General features: G+C 49.7%; 1 protein-coding gene across 1 annotated transcript in view; it reads left to right on the top strand.

The window, feature by feature from the left end:
* Window positions 1-17,500, top strand: part of LOC125950864 (hemicentin-1) — a 167,035-nt gene that overhangs the window by 125,051 nt on the left and 24,484 nt on the right. The window contains exons 11-13 of the mRNA XM_049679228.1: window positions 5,417-5,625; window positions 11,338-11,500; window positions 16,864-17,085. Of these exons, the coding sequence (XP_049535185.1) occupies window positions 5,417-5,625; window positions 11,338-11,500; window positions 16,864-17,085 (594 nt within the window). The remainder of the gene's footprint in view (window positions 1-5,416; window positions 5,626-11,337; window positions 11,501-16,863; window positions 17,086-17,500) is intronic.

Raw genomic sequence — 17,500 nt, 5'->3', positions numbered from 1 at the left:
TGTCATCGTCGTCGTTGGTACCGTCGGTTTGCGGATCGGAATCATTGGTACGGCGGTGGTCTGGTCATACCTTTGCGGAGAAACCTTGTTGACTTGTGTGTCCTTCATTCCGGGTACACATGAGGTCCGGAACCGGTCCGGAGCAGCGAATTTACGGACGCGGCTTGCTGCGATTGCGGTGTTACGGTACGCGGCATGTGGCATACTGTAACAGTGTTTTTTCAATGTGTTGCTCATGAGGTTTACATGACATGCATGTTATGCGCTAACTTTTTGACAGGATTTTATGCAGCATGTGAGCATCATTTTAATGTGAAGCTTGCATGGTGTACTGTGACGGGTGGTTTCTATGTTTAATGTGCTTCATCGGGTGAAAGGAGTCTTGATAAGTATTAGTTTAAAGGATTTTATGCCGCTTATTTCGACACCAGAAACATTAGCTGCAATATTAACCTTTCAGTAGCTTAACGAAAAGTTTACGTATTTAATTTTTTACTGGTAGCTGTATTTTAAGAAAAAACTTTTTATAAATATTTTAGATCCAAAAACAGAATTAACAAAGATACAGCATCTCGCAATTATTAAGTGGTCTGGTCCTAACCAACATTTCCAAAGTCGAACAGTTACGAGAAAAAAAAAATTATAACCTAAAAAAGTGAAAAAAATCAACAGCTTAAAATGCTGTCGAAGATTCGAAAATTAATAACGAAAAAAAAACTCTAACAAGAGAATATTGATTTTTCCATCATCCATCGAGCACGATGCTAGTTTGCAACATAGCAAAGGTTGAAGTATATAATATAATATTTTAGATAGTTTTGCTAACATAAATTTGCAAAAACGAGCGTTTTTCTCTCTAATTAGTCTCTTCCTCTAAATTACACCAGAACGAAAGGTTTTAACTTGCTGTAACTACTACCGAGCAGGATTATGGTTAAAGCATGTGCATCTAACTCTAAAATCCAACAGCTGATACTAATCCCTTTCGCTGCATAACCACCGCTTGTCATCGACCAGCGAGTGAATCGCTCATCGTGAGCTACAACAAACTGCGAAACTCCCCGAGGGAAGCGCCTTAAAATTTCCAAAAACATCCCCTCCAACCGTCCAACGTTCTTTTTCTCCTAATAAAACACCAACAGGACGTGAAGCACCACAAGCGCCATTTTGAAATGCACAATAAAATGGAAATGTTGACGCAAAGCACACACACACACACACACACACACACACACACCAAACACTGGATTCCAGCAGGAAGAGAACGAAGGACGACAAGTTGATCAAAAAGCCCGACCAACGATCAAGGGAATTCCGAATTAGTCGACTACATTCCGCTTTGAGGTGCGCCATCAGTCACACACACACACACACACAGCTAGCGGGAACATGTGTTCCTGGCCGACCGCGCTTTTTGATGAAATATTGTCATAACCTTCACCCTCGCCACACCCCTTCCCAGGACATTCTTAACGGAAAAGGTCGCGTTCAAAATCAATCCATTATTTTTGGAATGGTAGCGCAATGCTGCGGTGTGTGTGTGTGTGTTAGTGTATGTTAGCGATTTACCCTCTATTATTATTGTTGTTATTGTTGTCGTTCATGTACATTTCATCCCCTACTTCACCCCAACCCGGGGGGTGTGACAATTTACCGCGGCGTTGTTCACGTTTGCTGCCCTGCCCTGGGAATGCTCCATCGGCGATAATTGAAAACATGGCGCGCGCGCTCGCATGTACATACACATATACTCAGAATAATATCAAAAACAGGGGGAAAAAACAACAAAACAATCATTTTCACCACATCCTGCTGCTCCTCCACCCCGCTGATGCCCTTCTGATGTTGTTGTTGCTGCTGCTGCACCCTCCATTAGTGATTACACACCGTCCATCATCGTGCGACCGCGACCACGGGGCGGCAATCAAATAAAGCTCCCACTGGCGGTGGGCGCTATGTCAAGCAATCATCAGCAGCAACACCGAAACCCCATTCGCGCCGCGTTGCGCCGGACGGAAAGCGCGGAAGCGGAATGCCGAAATGTAAACTCTCCGGCGAAGGCTCGGCCGAGGCTCGACATTCCATCGCACTGCATCGCATCGCATTTGCATGGTAAAAGCTAATAAAAACCGATTTAATGGTTCTAATTTTGTGGAAAAGCTTTTACTCCTCCACCATCCGCCATCCCCAATCGCTGGGGATCTCGTGCGTGCAGCGCAACGCCCGCTGGTTGCTTCGATTCGATTTGATGGATTCCTTTGACAGCTCCCGGCTTCATCGTCGTCGTCGTCGTCGTCGTCGTGGTGGAAGAAAGTTATGAAAGGATTTTACGGTCGGTCGGTCGTCGTCGTGCTCGCACAATCACAACCACGGGCCCGGCAACTGGCGTTACATTTAGCACCTTTCACCTCCTTCTCCAATCATTTGCTTCCAGCGCTATTTTGTACCTGGCTAGCGAAAAGGAAAGAGAGAAAGAAAAAGAGGACAAGAATGGCGCGATCTGGTCTGGATCGTTAAACCAATGCCCTCCCTAATAAAGGTGTTGACCACGGCCCACGGGCGTAGTGGCCTTTCCCGGAACGTTTTTGGTGCGTTGATGGTTTCCCTTGTGCCCAAGAGGGGTTTGAGGGTGCACATAATTCGTGACGTTGTTTTATGCGTGTTTTTCCGTTGTTGGTCCGGTGTAGTCCTGCTAACCATGTCACGGAGCGAGAGAGAGAGAGAGAGAGAGAGAGAGAGAGAGAGCAGACCATCCGCACTAGCATCAAAGATTGATTAGCCAGCTTTCGGCCACCAGGGGCAGGTGTGCGCACGGGCGCAGGACGAAAGCTGACATTCCTATGGCGCTGCTTGGCGCCCATTTGCCACCCTATGGGGCCGTCACCCCTCGAGGCGAAACCAGCATGATGTCCTCGCACACCACATGCGTGAGGCTCAGCGTGTGATTTTTATCGCCATTTTCCCCCTCGATATTTTCCTCGGTAACGGTTTTTGGTGGCATCGTGGTAGCATGGAAACGACGACGACGACGACCATGGTCAACATGGCAACGAGCATGTTGATAACAAGGTCATAAATTTCTTAATTTTCATTTATCAAAATAAATTCCCTCCGAAGCAACCGAGCCGAGCCGAGCAGGACGGTCACCTCGTAGGTCGTGGCCACTCGAGACCCGGACCGTGCCGTGACCATGTTTCCCGAATCATTTTTCGAGGGGAAAACGGACTTTCGGGAACCGGGTGCCCATCCGTTACCTGAATGATTGAGTTGGTTACGGTGACCATGAATCACGGGGCGATGCAAAAATGCAAAGCAGAGAGTGTTCGTCTGTGTGTGTGTGCGAGTCCAGCACCGAGACTAGGTTCATTCGGAATTCAATTCCGACCACCAACCGCAAACTCAAATCAATCAAGTCCGGGAGCGCGAAGCAAAACCAAAAGCTGGAGTGGAACTGAAAATTCATAATTCATCTACTGGCTGGCCTTTGTTTCCATCCTGGATTCCCGATCAGCCGTTATTCCAGGATACGCACGCACACAAAAACAGCATCAATCCATAACGTCATTTTCCATTTTGCAATACCTCGATCCATCGACATCGACGAGAGAGGGAAATACACACATACCTGAGAGGAGTCCTTGACGTCCTTGGGACGCGGAACCACAAAACTACCAAATCCAGGGACCGTCGTCTTCTTCCTGTAGCTTCATCGAGGCTGCTGGATATTGGCCCCCAAAAAAATCGTTAAAGCAACATCCCAACATTGCAAAGCGAAAGGAAGTTGGAGATGATTTAAAGGATGAAACCGATCGGCTATAAAGCGTCCGAACGATGAGCTGCCAAGAAAAAGGGGTTCCTACCCGATGACTGTGTGTGTGCCTGTGTGTATGTGTGTGTATTAAACGACATGGAAACAATCGGATACAGTGGCAGCGATCGCGGCGGGTAACCGAACCCCCCTTTGCGTTCGGAAAGTAATAAAGAACAATTGCGTCACATTCGCTTGATTTATGGAATGACACACATTCCCCGCGACACCGGTCACCGCAGGACCGATCGAATGGTGAGAGACGGTACGTGAAACAGACAGAGAGAGGGAATGAAAAAGAAAGAGACAAAGAGAGCGAGAAGCGGCACCTTCAAGGCAAACCCAACGTTCAACGGCGTTATCAATTCTTCTGGTGCAACCACTGACAAGCTCGTTACTCTCGACCGCAATCGAAACCGTATGGAATGTCCTCTCTCTCTCGCTCTCTCGGTCTCGGTCTCGGTGCCCAATCAACGACTGCCACAACGACGGGCGCTCTGGCAACGGAAGATACGGTTGATAAATGCGAACACGTGCATTGCACGGACATGTTGGCCATGTTTGACTTGTATATGCGATCGAATTCTCGGCTTTCTCCAATTGAGTCGAACTGCATCTGGTCGTCTGGTGAGGTGAGCTGTACCGATGAAAACACTTACGATTCTGCATCGAAAGTGCAGCACCGAGTGGGCATCATTATGTGTTGACAGGAAATTCAAAACTCATTCAAACTGGTCGAGTTCATGCTTCACCTCAGCGTACGCACGGTGTTCCAGTTCCAGGAACTGCAGTTCAAACATTACAGATCCCACTATTATAGCTGCAGCTGGAAAGGATTTATGGATCACTGGTGCAATCCTCTTGAAATGGATGCTTCAATGGATGCTTCAATCGATGCTTCAATGGATGATGATGATGGAAAAGCATCGTATTACACATCGTTCTCTAATCTATACAGCAGCCCATGGTGCTCGGTCCCGTTGCCGCCATTTTTATAATCCACTTCAATGAACGCGCGCGCGCTTCTCGCGCATAAGAGCTTACCCGTTGCCGATGAAGCGTGGATTTAGTTTCGCCATTGAACTGGAATCGAGTTTTTACATTGCCGCCCATTGCCTGTGTTTCTCCTGTGATCATCCCTGCTGGGGTTGAAGCAGCATATCGAGAATCTTTAATTTATTTCAAAGTGCTCGCTACCACTAGCCTGTTGGTATGATTTATTGACGAGTGCCTGTGTGTCTGTGTGTCAGTGAGTGAAAAGCGAAATAAATGAACGATGCATTGAATCATAAAATGGAGAATGGCCTCATGGATGGCAACGCGGGGATGTTGTCAACAGGAGCTCCATGTTTTTGTTTTTTTTTTTCTTTCATTCTTTTTTGTTTGATCAGATCAAACAGAACAGAAAGTGGCAACATTGTGTATGGGAAATGGAAAAACGTTTCCGTACAGGTTTCGTTTGATCCCTTCCACACAAAAAAAACCCATTAATAACAAGTCAATCCAATATTTATTCCATTGCAATACTCTTCACTAACATATCGTCTGTTACTAATATTTTTAAAAAACTATTTAATTCTCTCTCTTTCTCTCCCTCCCCAATTCCAGACAAACCCATCTGCCGGCCGGACCAGAAGAAAGTGTACGGTGTGGCACGGAACGAGGCGGCCGAAATTCTGTGCCAGGTCGATGCCTACCCGCCGCCCGAATCCTTCAAGTGGTCCTTCAACAACACGGCCGAAACGATCGATATGCCGCAGAGTGGGTACCGCGTGCACACCGAGCAGGCATCCTCGCTGACCTACACCCCGGTCAAGGTAAGCGGGGACTCGACGGGGAACTCGCAACAACACACCATCACACACACACAAGGGCACTGTTTCTCTAATTTCTGTCTCCACTCCACAACATGTCACACGTTTTTGTGACCGAATCGAATGCGCCACCGTTTGTTGCACCGCAGTTGACCTTCAGTGACTTCCGACATGCGGTGCAGAGATGTTTGTACTTCCGCTAAAGCCGTTCAAAGTGTGCGTGTATGTGTGGCTGTCAAGTGACAGTTTGAACGAAAGGCGCCGTGTCAAAATTTGAATTCCCGACGTCACAAAACGTCAGAGCCTACTGCTGCTACGCGTTCGATCTCGTTAACGTTATGAACGTTAAATTTGAAGTGCATAAATAATGCAAAAGGCGCCCCATGCGCGGCGAGTGCATATGCTAGCCCCCGAGAGACATCATCGACCGACGTTCGTTCACCGAAAATTGTTCGAAGCGGCGAGTTCTTGTCCCCTCAGTTCCAGGCTGTTAGTTTTGGTTCGGTCTACACCGTTTCTCGGGGAGGGCCGAAGTGGTGGAAAAGACGGGAAAAGACAGTAACGAACGGAACGTGTCGACACGACACGAGTAGGTCGGTTGGTCGGTCGGTCGGTTGGTTTCGCCAAACTGTCCGTCCGACATTTAATTAAATATTCAAATGATCTGACCTATAAAAATGGTCCGGTACCGGCCGGTATATTGCACTGGGCGATGCTACACCGAATATTGCCATCGGGATCAGAACCTCGCCTTTGCCTCGTTTCTGGCCACCCCCCTCCCGGGAACCACTCTTTATAGTCCTTTTAAGGGGGCGGGTGCGTTCCCTGCGGTTTGCTCCGTTTGTTATGCTCCGGAGCATTGTTTGCTTTGTTTTCCTTTGCGCCGGCACCTCCAAAAACCTTCGCTTCAAAAAAGCTAAATTTTGCCGTCCGATACCGGAATTGGTGGCAGTGGCATGAAATGGCCGGTCGGAAGCAGGCCTTTTTCCCCTTCGAAAGCCAGCGTGCCATTGAGTGCGGAAATGAAATTTTGAAACCAAGCAGAACAGCTGCTCCATATGCTTTCAAACCGATCCTCTGCCGTCTGCTGGTACGTTTGGACGTGCCCTCAACACAAAAGCCATTGCGGAAGGTAATGAGGTCCTTTTTTTTTGGTCCAGGTTGCAGGCCGTTGGCCGACCGACCGACCGACCGGGAGGGAAAATGCTTTAATATTTCGTCACTTCTAAAAGCATTTTACCATTAAAAGCGGGGTGGCATTGGGTGGCGTAAAATGTGTTGCATGCTACTAGGTGGTGCTAGTGCTGCAAAAGGCATACAATCTAAGGCCACCGTTCACTCGTATGCTGCTGCTGCTGCTGCTGCTGCTGCTGCTGCTGCTGCTACTAGCACAGCGCCGATGGGTGGTTGTAATTTTTCATAAAGACCACCCATTATTAACATACTATTAGCATAATCCATTGCATCATGTGTTTTAGCACTAACACCCTCCGTGCACACCACTAGCGGCAGGAAACACACTCACACATACACACATGCATGCATGCATGATGTGCAGTGCGCTGTTTATCAGCAAAAACGAGGGGCGCGGCGACCACGACAACGAAGCTGACGGTTACTGAAAATCATGAAAATGGAAAATGTTCCAAGTCGAAGCAAGCACTACGTTTCACTCTGTGCTACATATACTCTCATGCTGATGGCCATTCGTAACCGGATGCACTTGAATGCGCTCGCCAACACTCAGGGCCAGTGTTGGCACCACCCGGGCAGGAACTGTATCATTATCAACAGCCAGCTAGGCCAGCTAGGCCAACAGGAGCAGCAATTGCGATGGTGTATTGATGAGGCTCACCTCGCCTCAGGGTAGCACACCAGTGAGAGAGAGAGAGAGAGAGAGAGAGAGAGAGTCCTTTGTATGCTTCCTGGGATCCCACGGAACGATCGAAGTAATTGTGATGCTTAGCAAACAGCAGTCGGTGCTATGACCATTATGACCGTTTCCCTGTCAATGCTCCTACCATTGGAATGGTCTGTCGAACACCCGTCGAATGAATGCAATTTAAAACGCATCAACTGCATCCACATTCACTGCAGCTCCAGAAGGCTTTCTAATTACCTCACCGGCACCAGTGAGCCTTTCATTGAAGGTTAATTTAGTGCAACTGTTGCGGTCAATTGTCATTCATGCCGAGCGTCGTAATGACTTCTTCGGAACTTTGGAGCCAACCCAGACCGGATTTCCTGTGCGGTGCTTTCCAGCTGCCAAACCATTCGTCCCGTCGCTAAGCCGCCAGGAATTGAGAAGTTTTCCCCGGAATGCTGTGATCGATATTAATTACTCTCCCTTCAAAGGGTTCCCCCACAGTCGGCCTCAAGCAACGGTCACGCAACAAGCTCGTAAGCCTGGCTCCGGATTTGGTGCTTCGTCTTCTTGGAATGCTTGGTCTCGGAATGCCGCCCTTTAGCGCCACAAATATCTAACTAACGATCAATCGCCATCTTGATGTGATGACGTCTGCTTCGCACTGATTGAAAAGGCTCATTCCAGTTCATCGACACCTAAAATCGGCTACATACAGTGGCCTTCGAAGAGCACCGAGCACCGAGTCCGCGGTACGGATCCGGATCCGTGTCCGTTGTCGGTAAACTTTTAATTTTCCAACTTGCAAACCAAAACAAACACCAACCAGCACGCCGGCTGGCGTCGGCTTTGGTTCGGCGTTCGCATGTCAGACCCACCAACGTCAGGAAATGTCCTACCACCCAGGACTAGGGAATCGTTACCATCAACGGGTACTCGTGGTTGTGGTGCGAGACGTCGACCATTTAGCAAAACAAATCGTTCGGTCGCGCCGCTTGACGCCCGACATTCCGACTCATGTTGGAGTGACGGGCGAAGGGCCGTAGGGGGCTGGTGTTTGACTTATAGATGTACCACCCTCCCCGTTGGAGTCCGACGACGACGGACGATAGAGAATATGAGTTTATAATTTCTCCGAGCACAATGATTAATGATTGTTTATGAATTATGAAAGTGCCGCCGGTTTAGAGTCAGCCCTCGGTCGGTCAGAACCGGTCGACCTTTTACCAGTTGGGTAACATTTATTAATCAACTCGGACATTCACGCACCAACCACCATGTGTATGTGTGTGTGTGTGCTTTTGGCTCCAGGAAAGGCTCCTGTCTGGAACAATGGTGCTGGTATAATTGAAGAATAATTTCCATTTGTTTTTTGCCCACCACCGACTTCGTTGTCTTTGTTTAAACGAAACGCCGACTTCGTACGGATTGTTCGTTTTCCAATGAAGCTTAATAGCCCGCTCTGCACCGGGCGTACGTGTGTGTGTGTGTGTGTGTGTGTGAGCTCAATCTTATCAAAACCATCCACAATCCGTTCCGGCTGGTCCGTCTGGACGGTTCGGTCTGGGCGGTTTGCTTCGGTTTGTTTGATTTACGCGCCCTCCTCCCCCGGCCATTGTTTGCATTCTTTCTTCCCCTGGTAGGCCCCCTGAACACTCGGTACAAACTGCTGCTTATGTCTGGACTTCTGCATGTGGGCATGAGGTGGGTTGTTCGGATTCAATTATCGTTTCCATAAATCACCGCCAACGCTTGGAGCTCGTGAGTGCATCGAAATCGGTGTCCGGTACCGTTGTTTTGTAAAATTAAAACGAGATCAAGCGAACAACAACAGCACAGCAGAAGAAGAAGCAAAAAAAACTGGAACGAGAAATGCCACCACCGTTGCCGACCGATGGCGCCGATGGAGACGCCTGGTGACTGGTGCCGATGGAGACGCCTGGTGGCCGCATTTAAAAAAAAACCCTCCGTTTGCTGGCACACGGACAACCGGGACACCGGGTCGGGCAACTGTGGTTGCCGTTTGGCACGAACCACGGCACGGTGCGATTAATATTCCCGCTCGATTCGCATTCGATTTCGAACTCATCCGTCCGTCGATCGCGTCGGTTTTGCGCTTAATGCAATTAAGCCCGTTATTTATTATCGAAGCGCTTCACCACTCGCACCGGTGGTGCCGGTTCGATGCTGCCATGATCCTCCGATGAGCTTTATTTGATGCGCTGCGCTCGCGAGCAGCCAGCGAACCAGCAAATGCCGGTGTACTTTACAATTGTGTTTCCAATGCGGTTATTTTGAATTATTCCAATTAAATCTATTATGCGGTTGGTCTCGTGGGAGAATCAAAAAGGGAGGGTGGGGGGTGGAAATTGGATTATGTTACAACATAATTCACTTTACTCGCCATCGGTTGCGCCACGATTCGAAACCCAATCGAATCGAGAGACAAATGCGTTGCGTTGCGATGCGGTTCCGAGTGCACGGATTGACCGCCACTGCCACCACTGGTCACTGGTTTCGTCCCTTTTTTTTCACCCCAAATGCGCACCCTCCCTTTCCACACGGTTCCAAGCTCAACGGTAAACATGCTGCTGGCGCGCGCATCAACCAAACGCATAATCAAAATGGTACCCAATGTTTTGATAATAAACCTTCGCCCGGACTAGTCCACAATCCAGTTAGTGTGTGTGTGTGTGCAGGGGTGTGTGTGTTTTCACCTGTGTTCTCGGCGATCCGGAACACCCTGGACACACACACACACATTTTATGCGACGACATGCACCGCAAAGCTGTCGTGTAAACTGAACTGCAGCCTAGTTCCACCCAATGGCCACCACTGGGCACCTCTTGACTGCTCGATTCTGCTGGCCGGAGAGGGAGGCCTCGGTCAGAAGGTCGCTTGTTTGAACAGCTTGCAGTTGCAGCATCGGGCCGGTATGTGTTTTGGGGATCGTTTCAATGTTTATCTTTCCTCGAGGGGGTCTCCGGCAATGGAGTTAAGATCAGACAGGGCATTAACAGCGCACGATGCAACCCCACCCTGCTCTAGGGTGCACCCTCACCCGACTACTGACCCCGCCCCGCCCCCCGCCCGGAACCCGGACGATGTGCGAGTAAATATTTTTCCATCTCGACTCCGAAAACGCCTGTCGGAAAATTCTCGCTCTCTCTGCTCTCTGCTCTCCGTGCTCTTGCAGCGTACGGGTGTGTCAGTGTTTGTGCTTTGCGTGAGGAACAATAAAGTGTAACCGGAAACCGTAACGGCCTAACGGGTCAGTCCGGGTCGGTTGGACCGAAAAACAAACTTTGAACCGAATGTTATTGAATGTTGTGTGCTCCTTGGCTTCCTTTCTCATAGCGAACCCGAGGCCAGGAACCGAGGAGCCGTGATCTCCTGCACCAACCATTAGATCATGTTCGCAAAACAACGACACACACACACACGCACACAAGCTGGCTCATGCTGGGCCGTTTCGGTGTCATGTAAATTTCCCTCGAAACTTACCATAAACATTGGCCCTCCAACAATCCACCAACCAGCTGAGCTAACACACGCACCGTGTTACATAATATTACCGATCCGGCGATAGCCGATACGTATCTCATCTCGACCTTTCCAGGACGAAAACTGATGAATTGTAAACTAAGTGATGCACACACCACTACCACTACTGTCGCTAGTTGCACTACTAACTATGCCCTTACACACACACAGTCAGCACTAATAAAACGCGCACACGAATCACATATTTATTGTTCCACTATCGTTCATTATAGTCGTACTGACCAAACACACACACACACCAACAACTAATGCTAATGCTTCTTCTTCTTCTTTCCTCCCTTTCCAGGAGCTGGACTATGGGACGATCATGTGCTGGGCGGACAACGTGGTCGGTCAGCAGAAGGAACCGTGCGTCTTCCATCTGATAGCCGCCGGTAAACCGGAAATGCCGTACAACTGCACCCTCGTCAACCAGACGTCCGAGTCGCTCGAGGTGGACTGCGCTGAAGGTATGCAATGCCCGCTCACGGCCAAACACGAACCTGTTCCATTTCCTACTCACGAAGAACCGAGACCGTCTTGAGGCCTGAGTCCAGACAGCAGCTACTAGTTGCAACCCTCATCCCTCGTACCCTTTGGTTCATTTCAAAGCAAATATTGTTGCACGAGATACGAGCGACCCCTATTGATAACAACATAATCGTCCATGTTGTTGTACACTGCCCAGCGTAAGCGAAGTCGGTTACAGCTACATCGATCTTCCGGCATCGACAAGTGGTACAGGGCATCAATACACACACTAACCGCCTTTTGGCGTACGAACACAACACAATCACTGCTGCTACGAAGCGACTTTCATCGCGATTTTCTGGCTGCCGGATTAGGCAACAAATCTTACTTCCCAACTCCCCTCATGAAATGACCTTCGGGGGTTCTCCGGTCACTACGGGTGGTGCTTGATACACGATGCCAGCAATCCGGTAAACCAACTTCGGCTTCGGCCTTCATTCAACGAGAAGCCAACGTATAAAGGCCGATTAATTCGTTGTCCCCAACGGTGAACCAACACCCTCAGCACCACTACCACCACCACCAGCAGAGGAACAACGTCCAACAGGATATCAGGATTCCAGGGCGGGGGGACGTGAGTGGTCACGACCTTCCTCGTGTGGTGCTGCTCGGTCAAGTCTTCAAGGTCGTGAGGCAAATTAACTTCAATCAATAGCAGTGCTAGCCATGGTAGTGAGCGTTAAGGGTGGTCAACACACGACACGCGAAGCTCCAAAACTCTCACGGCCGTAACCGTAAGCTTTCAGTTCGTAGGACTTGGCTCCTGGCCTGGTTTGCTAATTTACGCTCGCTCGGTTTCAGCACGTGGTGCCCATCGAGGGGGGTTCCGTACCCCCCTTCTCATCGAAGAAATGTGCCGGTCCTTCCCCTTCAGTCTTATGGGTTTATGGATAGCAGATGAAATCGACTCAACGCGATAGTAGCAACGCGTAACCTCCCGTACGGTGCGGGATATATTAGAATTAGCAAGGGATACGCGTGTGTGTGAAAGGAAGAAAGGAAGAGAGTAAGGTTGTAGAAGAGCCAGGGAAGTGAAAGCCAACCGAACGACGGACCAACGCGAGTGGCACGCACCGACTCAAGTGGCACGCCCGATAACACACGCGGCATTTCGTAATGGCGTACTTTCGTCATTAGCATGCTTCACCATGCGCTGCTGACCATGCTGCATGGAATCCATGCGGGCCCTGCCCCGGCAAAAAGGGTGGCTACTGGTGGCCACCCGAGCACTCGAGTCTCGACTAGCCGGTATCGATCGATACGCCACGAGCGAGCGAGCGCCACGGACCCTTTCTGACGCTACAGGTCATTGAAGGCCACCGATGAGGAAAGCATATACCATCCATCACGCCACGCCATGTCGATACATGGCATCGTAAGGACCCTCGAGAGCAGCTGGACCCGCTGCTGGACTGCTGCCTACTGCTGCTACTACTGGTGCTGGTGCTGAAAAGCTGGCCATTCACCCTGTGGCCAATGGAAATTGCACAATAAAAGTGAACGAAGCGATCCCGGGGCTGGGGATCGAAAAGATGGTTGTCGTAAAGAGGGTGCGGTGCGGAAATGGTAAAGTCCCTCCGCTCCGTCGGCGGTCGGCCAATAATGGTCCAATAAAACATTGACCAGTCGGCCGGCGTAGGCGTAGTTCGGTGTTCGGGGGTCCGATCGTTCGTGGTAAACATTTTATTTATTTGCTTGCCAACCAACCGGTCCGGTGCCAGTTTGTGGCCTTCTTTAGACACCGGCATCACAGCATCATCATCATCATCAACAGCAGCAGCAGCAACAGCCCCAAGAGTGATTTGGCTCCCCGCAGCACCGCCGTGTGTAGAATGTTTGGACCGAAAAATGTCAACGTCCCGATAACAGGTCCCTTAACACCAACCGGAGTGCCCCGAAGGAGTGAGACGTCATCTATCTTGCCTCCTCGTTTCATCAATTGGCCGAGTGCGAGGGTGCTTAATGGAATAGAACATGGAACACATACCCTTGGTGTGCAGAGTATGCAAAGTGTCGGGGACGAGGGTTTTTGGGTTTACGTTAGGATGCGTATAGTGCTCTATTCAGTCAACAGACGGTCGATGAGGCCTGCCCGTGGGTGTGAGATGGGTTAATAAAGATAAAGACGACATGGATACGAATCGAACGATGTGATACGATCTGCAAACAGCTCGTAGATACGACCATTGGATTTGTTTGATGAATGATGGGCAATGGTTATCGATAAGTACTCCCTATGAGGTCTGCGTGCCCTGCCCTGAGTACCATTTATGGCCCTAACCTTTTATATGGAAGCATTAGGAATTCAATTTAACCGTTCACTTTCCAAAACACCTTTTCCAACCTCCGGAAACCTCTTTTTAGCGAAGCCTACTACACTACCAATGGCCGCAGCTGTCAAAATTAAAATGATGCAGCTGTCAAAGCAGCAACCTGCCGCATTTTTAAGAATGTATCGCTTTCCGTTGAATTTATCTCTCGTTACCTTAAATAACTCCTTATCCAATTAACCTTAAAGAGCAGTTTCCACTTAGTGTACCATAATGCTTATTTAGCCAGAGTTGATTTCCCCTTTAATTCGTGAGCAAAGTAGCCTTCCTTCCTTTTCAGCTTTCCCTGTGGGTTTTCCCGGTGCTAGTTGGTCCTGCAACGCTGTGAACCACCACATTGCACCAAAAAAAAGCACACACACACCCAAACGCGCACGACAACGCGGGTCACTGCTCGGTAAATTAAATTTTCACGTTCCTTATCTGTGCAACCTCGTTTCGACTGTCGTTTGCTGTCAACCAGGTGAGGTGGGGAGGGAGGGGCTTGAGAATCCTCTTCTTCGCTTCACAATCTCGTTCTCGTGGATGTTCTCCAATTGCCAAGCCACATAAACCCCGCCCTCCCAGAACACCAGGCAGCCAGCCAGCCAGCAAACCACACCACCATTCTTCACCATCCATTCCTCCTGACGCTGCATCGCTATCGTGTGTGTGTGTACGTTTCCATGACCTCCACGGTCATGGCAAGCTCCATATGCGGTGCCGGAGCAAAACCACACCTTCGCAACACCGAACGAAACCAAAATATGTCCGCATGACCAAAACCAGGCACCTCGGTGGCTCGGTGACGGCGGTCCGGGGTGTCCGGAAAACGAGAGTAACGTGATAAAGGGCGGCATGAAGAATGTGTCGCCTTGCATAGAAGCGTCCCCACCTTCTTCTCTGCCTGCACCATAACCACCTTTATCAACATCGCTTGTGCCAGGTGGAAGACCGAGAACATGGTCCATACCTCAAACAGGTAAATTATGGCGGCACATCATTAAAGTGCTAAAGTTCTTCGGCAAACCCCTATGCCGGATGGAGGAAGAGGACGCCCAGGAGGAGTTTGGTTTGGTTTTGCTGCTGAACTGCTGCAGCTCGAACTCGTTACAACACACCAGCGCCTCTAGCGCTCTTCCCTCTTGGGTGAGGCAGTTGCAAGAAGTTCTCCGTGAGTTCCAAACCCCCTCTCAGAAGACTTGATATTTGTCTTCCCCCCAGGTACCCAGGTAATACAACCTGCATTCCAAGCGACACACAGCACCAAAGGTACCAACGGAGTGCACTAGAAGCTTATCAAAAGTTCTCGCTCCCGAAAAAGGCGAAAACACTAACGAAGAACTATGGAGGAGAGGTTCCCAAGGGGAAGGGGAAGGGAATTGCTGCTCCAACAAGCGCAAATGTCTCATTCCGGGGCGGGTTCGGGCGAGCGCATCTTGTGACAGTTTTAATTTACTGTAAAGTCATCGAATTACCACAGCCTCCTCTCCCTTCTCTCTCTCACTCTCGGGAACACTCGCTGCTGCACCGCGGGCTCCGTACCACGCTCCCACCTAGGGCCACTTGAGCCCGGCAGGTGCAGGTCGTGCAGGAGGAGCCCGATTCCAGATGGTGTCGCCTGGTTCATCGTTTCGCCAGCCAAATGGCTGGCTACCTGTAGGTGATGTTTCGGTGTCCTCAGGACTCAGGTCAGGAATTCGAGAAAGAGGGAAAGAGAGTATTCAGCAAATAAAGTTTATACCCACCCTTGCAAGCTCCGGCTCCGGCTCTGTCGCTACAACCGACAGCTAGCTGAAGGGCCGCACGGTGACGGTGAAGGTGACAGTGACGGTGGTCTTTGTGTAATCACACAGCCACCAGCTGCACTTAAGAGTTAAATTATTTGTCATCTTAAAACATCTTCAATGTTTCAGGAGAAAGTTCTTCCACCGGGACTCAGTTTTCTCAGGATTCCGAAGGACCTAAGAACTCTCAGTGGCTGTGTGTGCGTGTGTGTGTGTGTGTCGCTGTTGCCAACTGCTAAACTATGCAGACTGATTGAGCAACAGCCTTTTCTGCGCCATGCGGTTATCGCACTTAAAAGCTTCAATTCGAGCACTTGACTACGAGAACGAAAAATGGTGGCTGTAGAGCTAATTGTTAGTTGCCCGTTTTTATTTTCGAACTTCTATATGTTCTTCCCCCGGATACATACACCAATTAGCTACAATTGCACCACATATCACATATCGCTCATAGCGCTTTCATTGTAGCAAAGCAAACCGTTCCCAACCGTTCTTGATGTTGTACCGTTGTTGCCGCAACATAGTCGCATAAACAAAGAGCACCCCTCGGGTTAGCCCCGCGGCAGAACAAAGTAAGCCACGAGCAAAACACGAGCTGACACCGCGGAGTTTTTGTTTTGGTGGCAAAAAGTTTATTACCGAGCGAACCTGTCATCGGAGTGATCGCACTCAGGGCTAGGGCAATAAAATACCGACACTAGGATCTACTACTTCACGGGGGAATTTGATGCTGATACGTTGGAACGGTAACCGGGTACGGTTTCAGATAATGACAGCCAGCATCAGCGCGAGTGAGAGGAGGCAAAAAGGCGAGAAGCTTCATCAGGATCCGCAGGCTGGAGGTTTTTGTGCTCGGAACAACCGGTGTGCGTTCTGATTTGCGTCACCATATGCGGGTTATGGGAGCGAGGGTACACCAATCCCCAGTTGACTCTCGAATTGTCAGAATATATGGAGCTGCAACCGTCGTACCATAAATTCTGTACTTTTCGAGAGAGAGAAAAACGTGTGCAACGATGGTTTTAGTTTCAAGCAATCCACACAACAGTAGTTGTCAGTCAATTGGACTAGAGAGTCCTGGATTGTCTTTCAAAAATGCATTGCTATTTAGCACTAGAACGAAGCAGTACAATGACATTAAACAGATCTAATCATATTCAACCATAAGACAGATAATTCTAATCCGCGAACGCGTTTCCGTTCCAGGTTTCGACGGTGGTCAGCGGCAGTGGTTCGTGATGGAGATCTACGACCAGCAGTCGCACATGCTGCTCGCGAACGTATCCTCCAAAGTACCGATCTTCACCGTGAACGGGCTCGACCCCGGGCTGCTGCTGAAAATCGTCATCTACGCCACGAACATGCGGGGCCGCAGCGAACCGATCCTACTGCAGGCGTACACACTGAAAGCCGCCGAAAAGCAGACAGGTAAGGAGCGCCGGAGAGACAATAGAGAGACCCCCCGAACCCTGGGCCCCCTTCCTCTCTCTTCCACCGCCACCGGAACCTCCGGACACTGATTGGATTGTAGCCGTGCTGTCGCTTCGCATTACATCATCCGCCGTCATCACGCCGCGACAATGAACATACACGATTAATTATGCAACGCGGTGCACATCTCACTAGCACACATACACACAAACGCACACTGTTTGTGTGTGTGTGTGTGTGTGTGCTCGAAACCATGAAGCACGGGAAGCCAAAAACCTTCCCCGTTACCCGTATATAGCTTTTGCGCTAGGGTCAACGTCGAGAGCAGCGCCGCGTGACAGTCGAGTAGCCTGTGCAGTAGTAGTGTGCCTTCACCTGCAGGCCTCTCTAGCAACCCCCCGTAGCAACAAAC

The sequence above is a fragment of the Anopheles darlingi genome, chromosome 2, assembly GCF_943734745.1.
Source record: "Anopheles darlingi chromosome 2, idAnoDarlMG_H_01, whole genome shotgun sequence".
Classification (NCBI taxonomy): Eukaryota; Metazoa; Arthropoda; class Insecta; order Diptera; family Culicidae; genus Anopheles; species Anopheles darlingi.
Note: the sequence above shows the minus strand (reverse complement) of the source record. Positions and strands in the feature narration are given on the sequence as shown.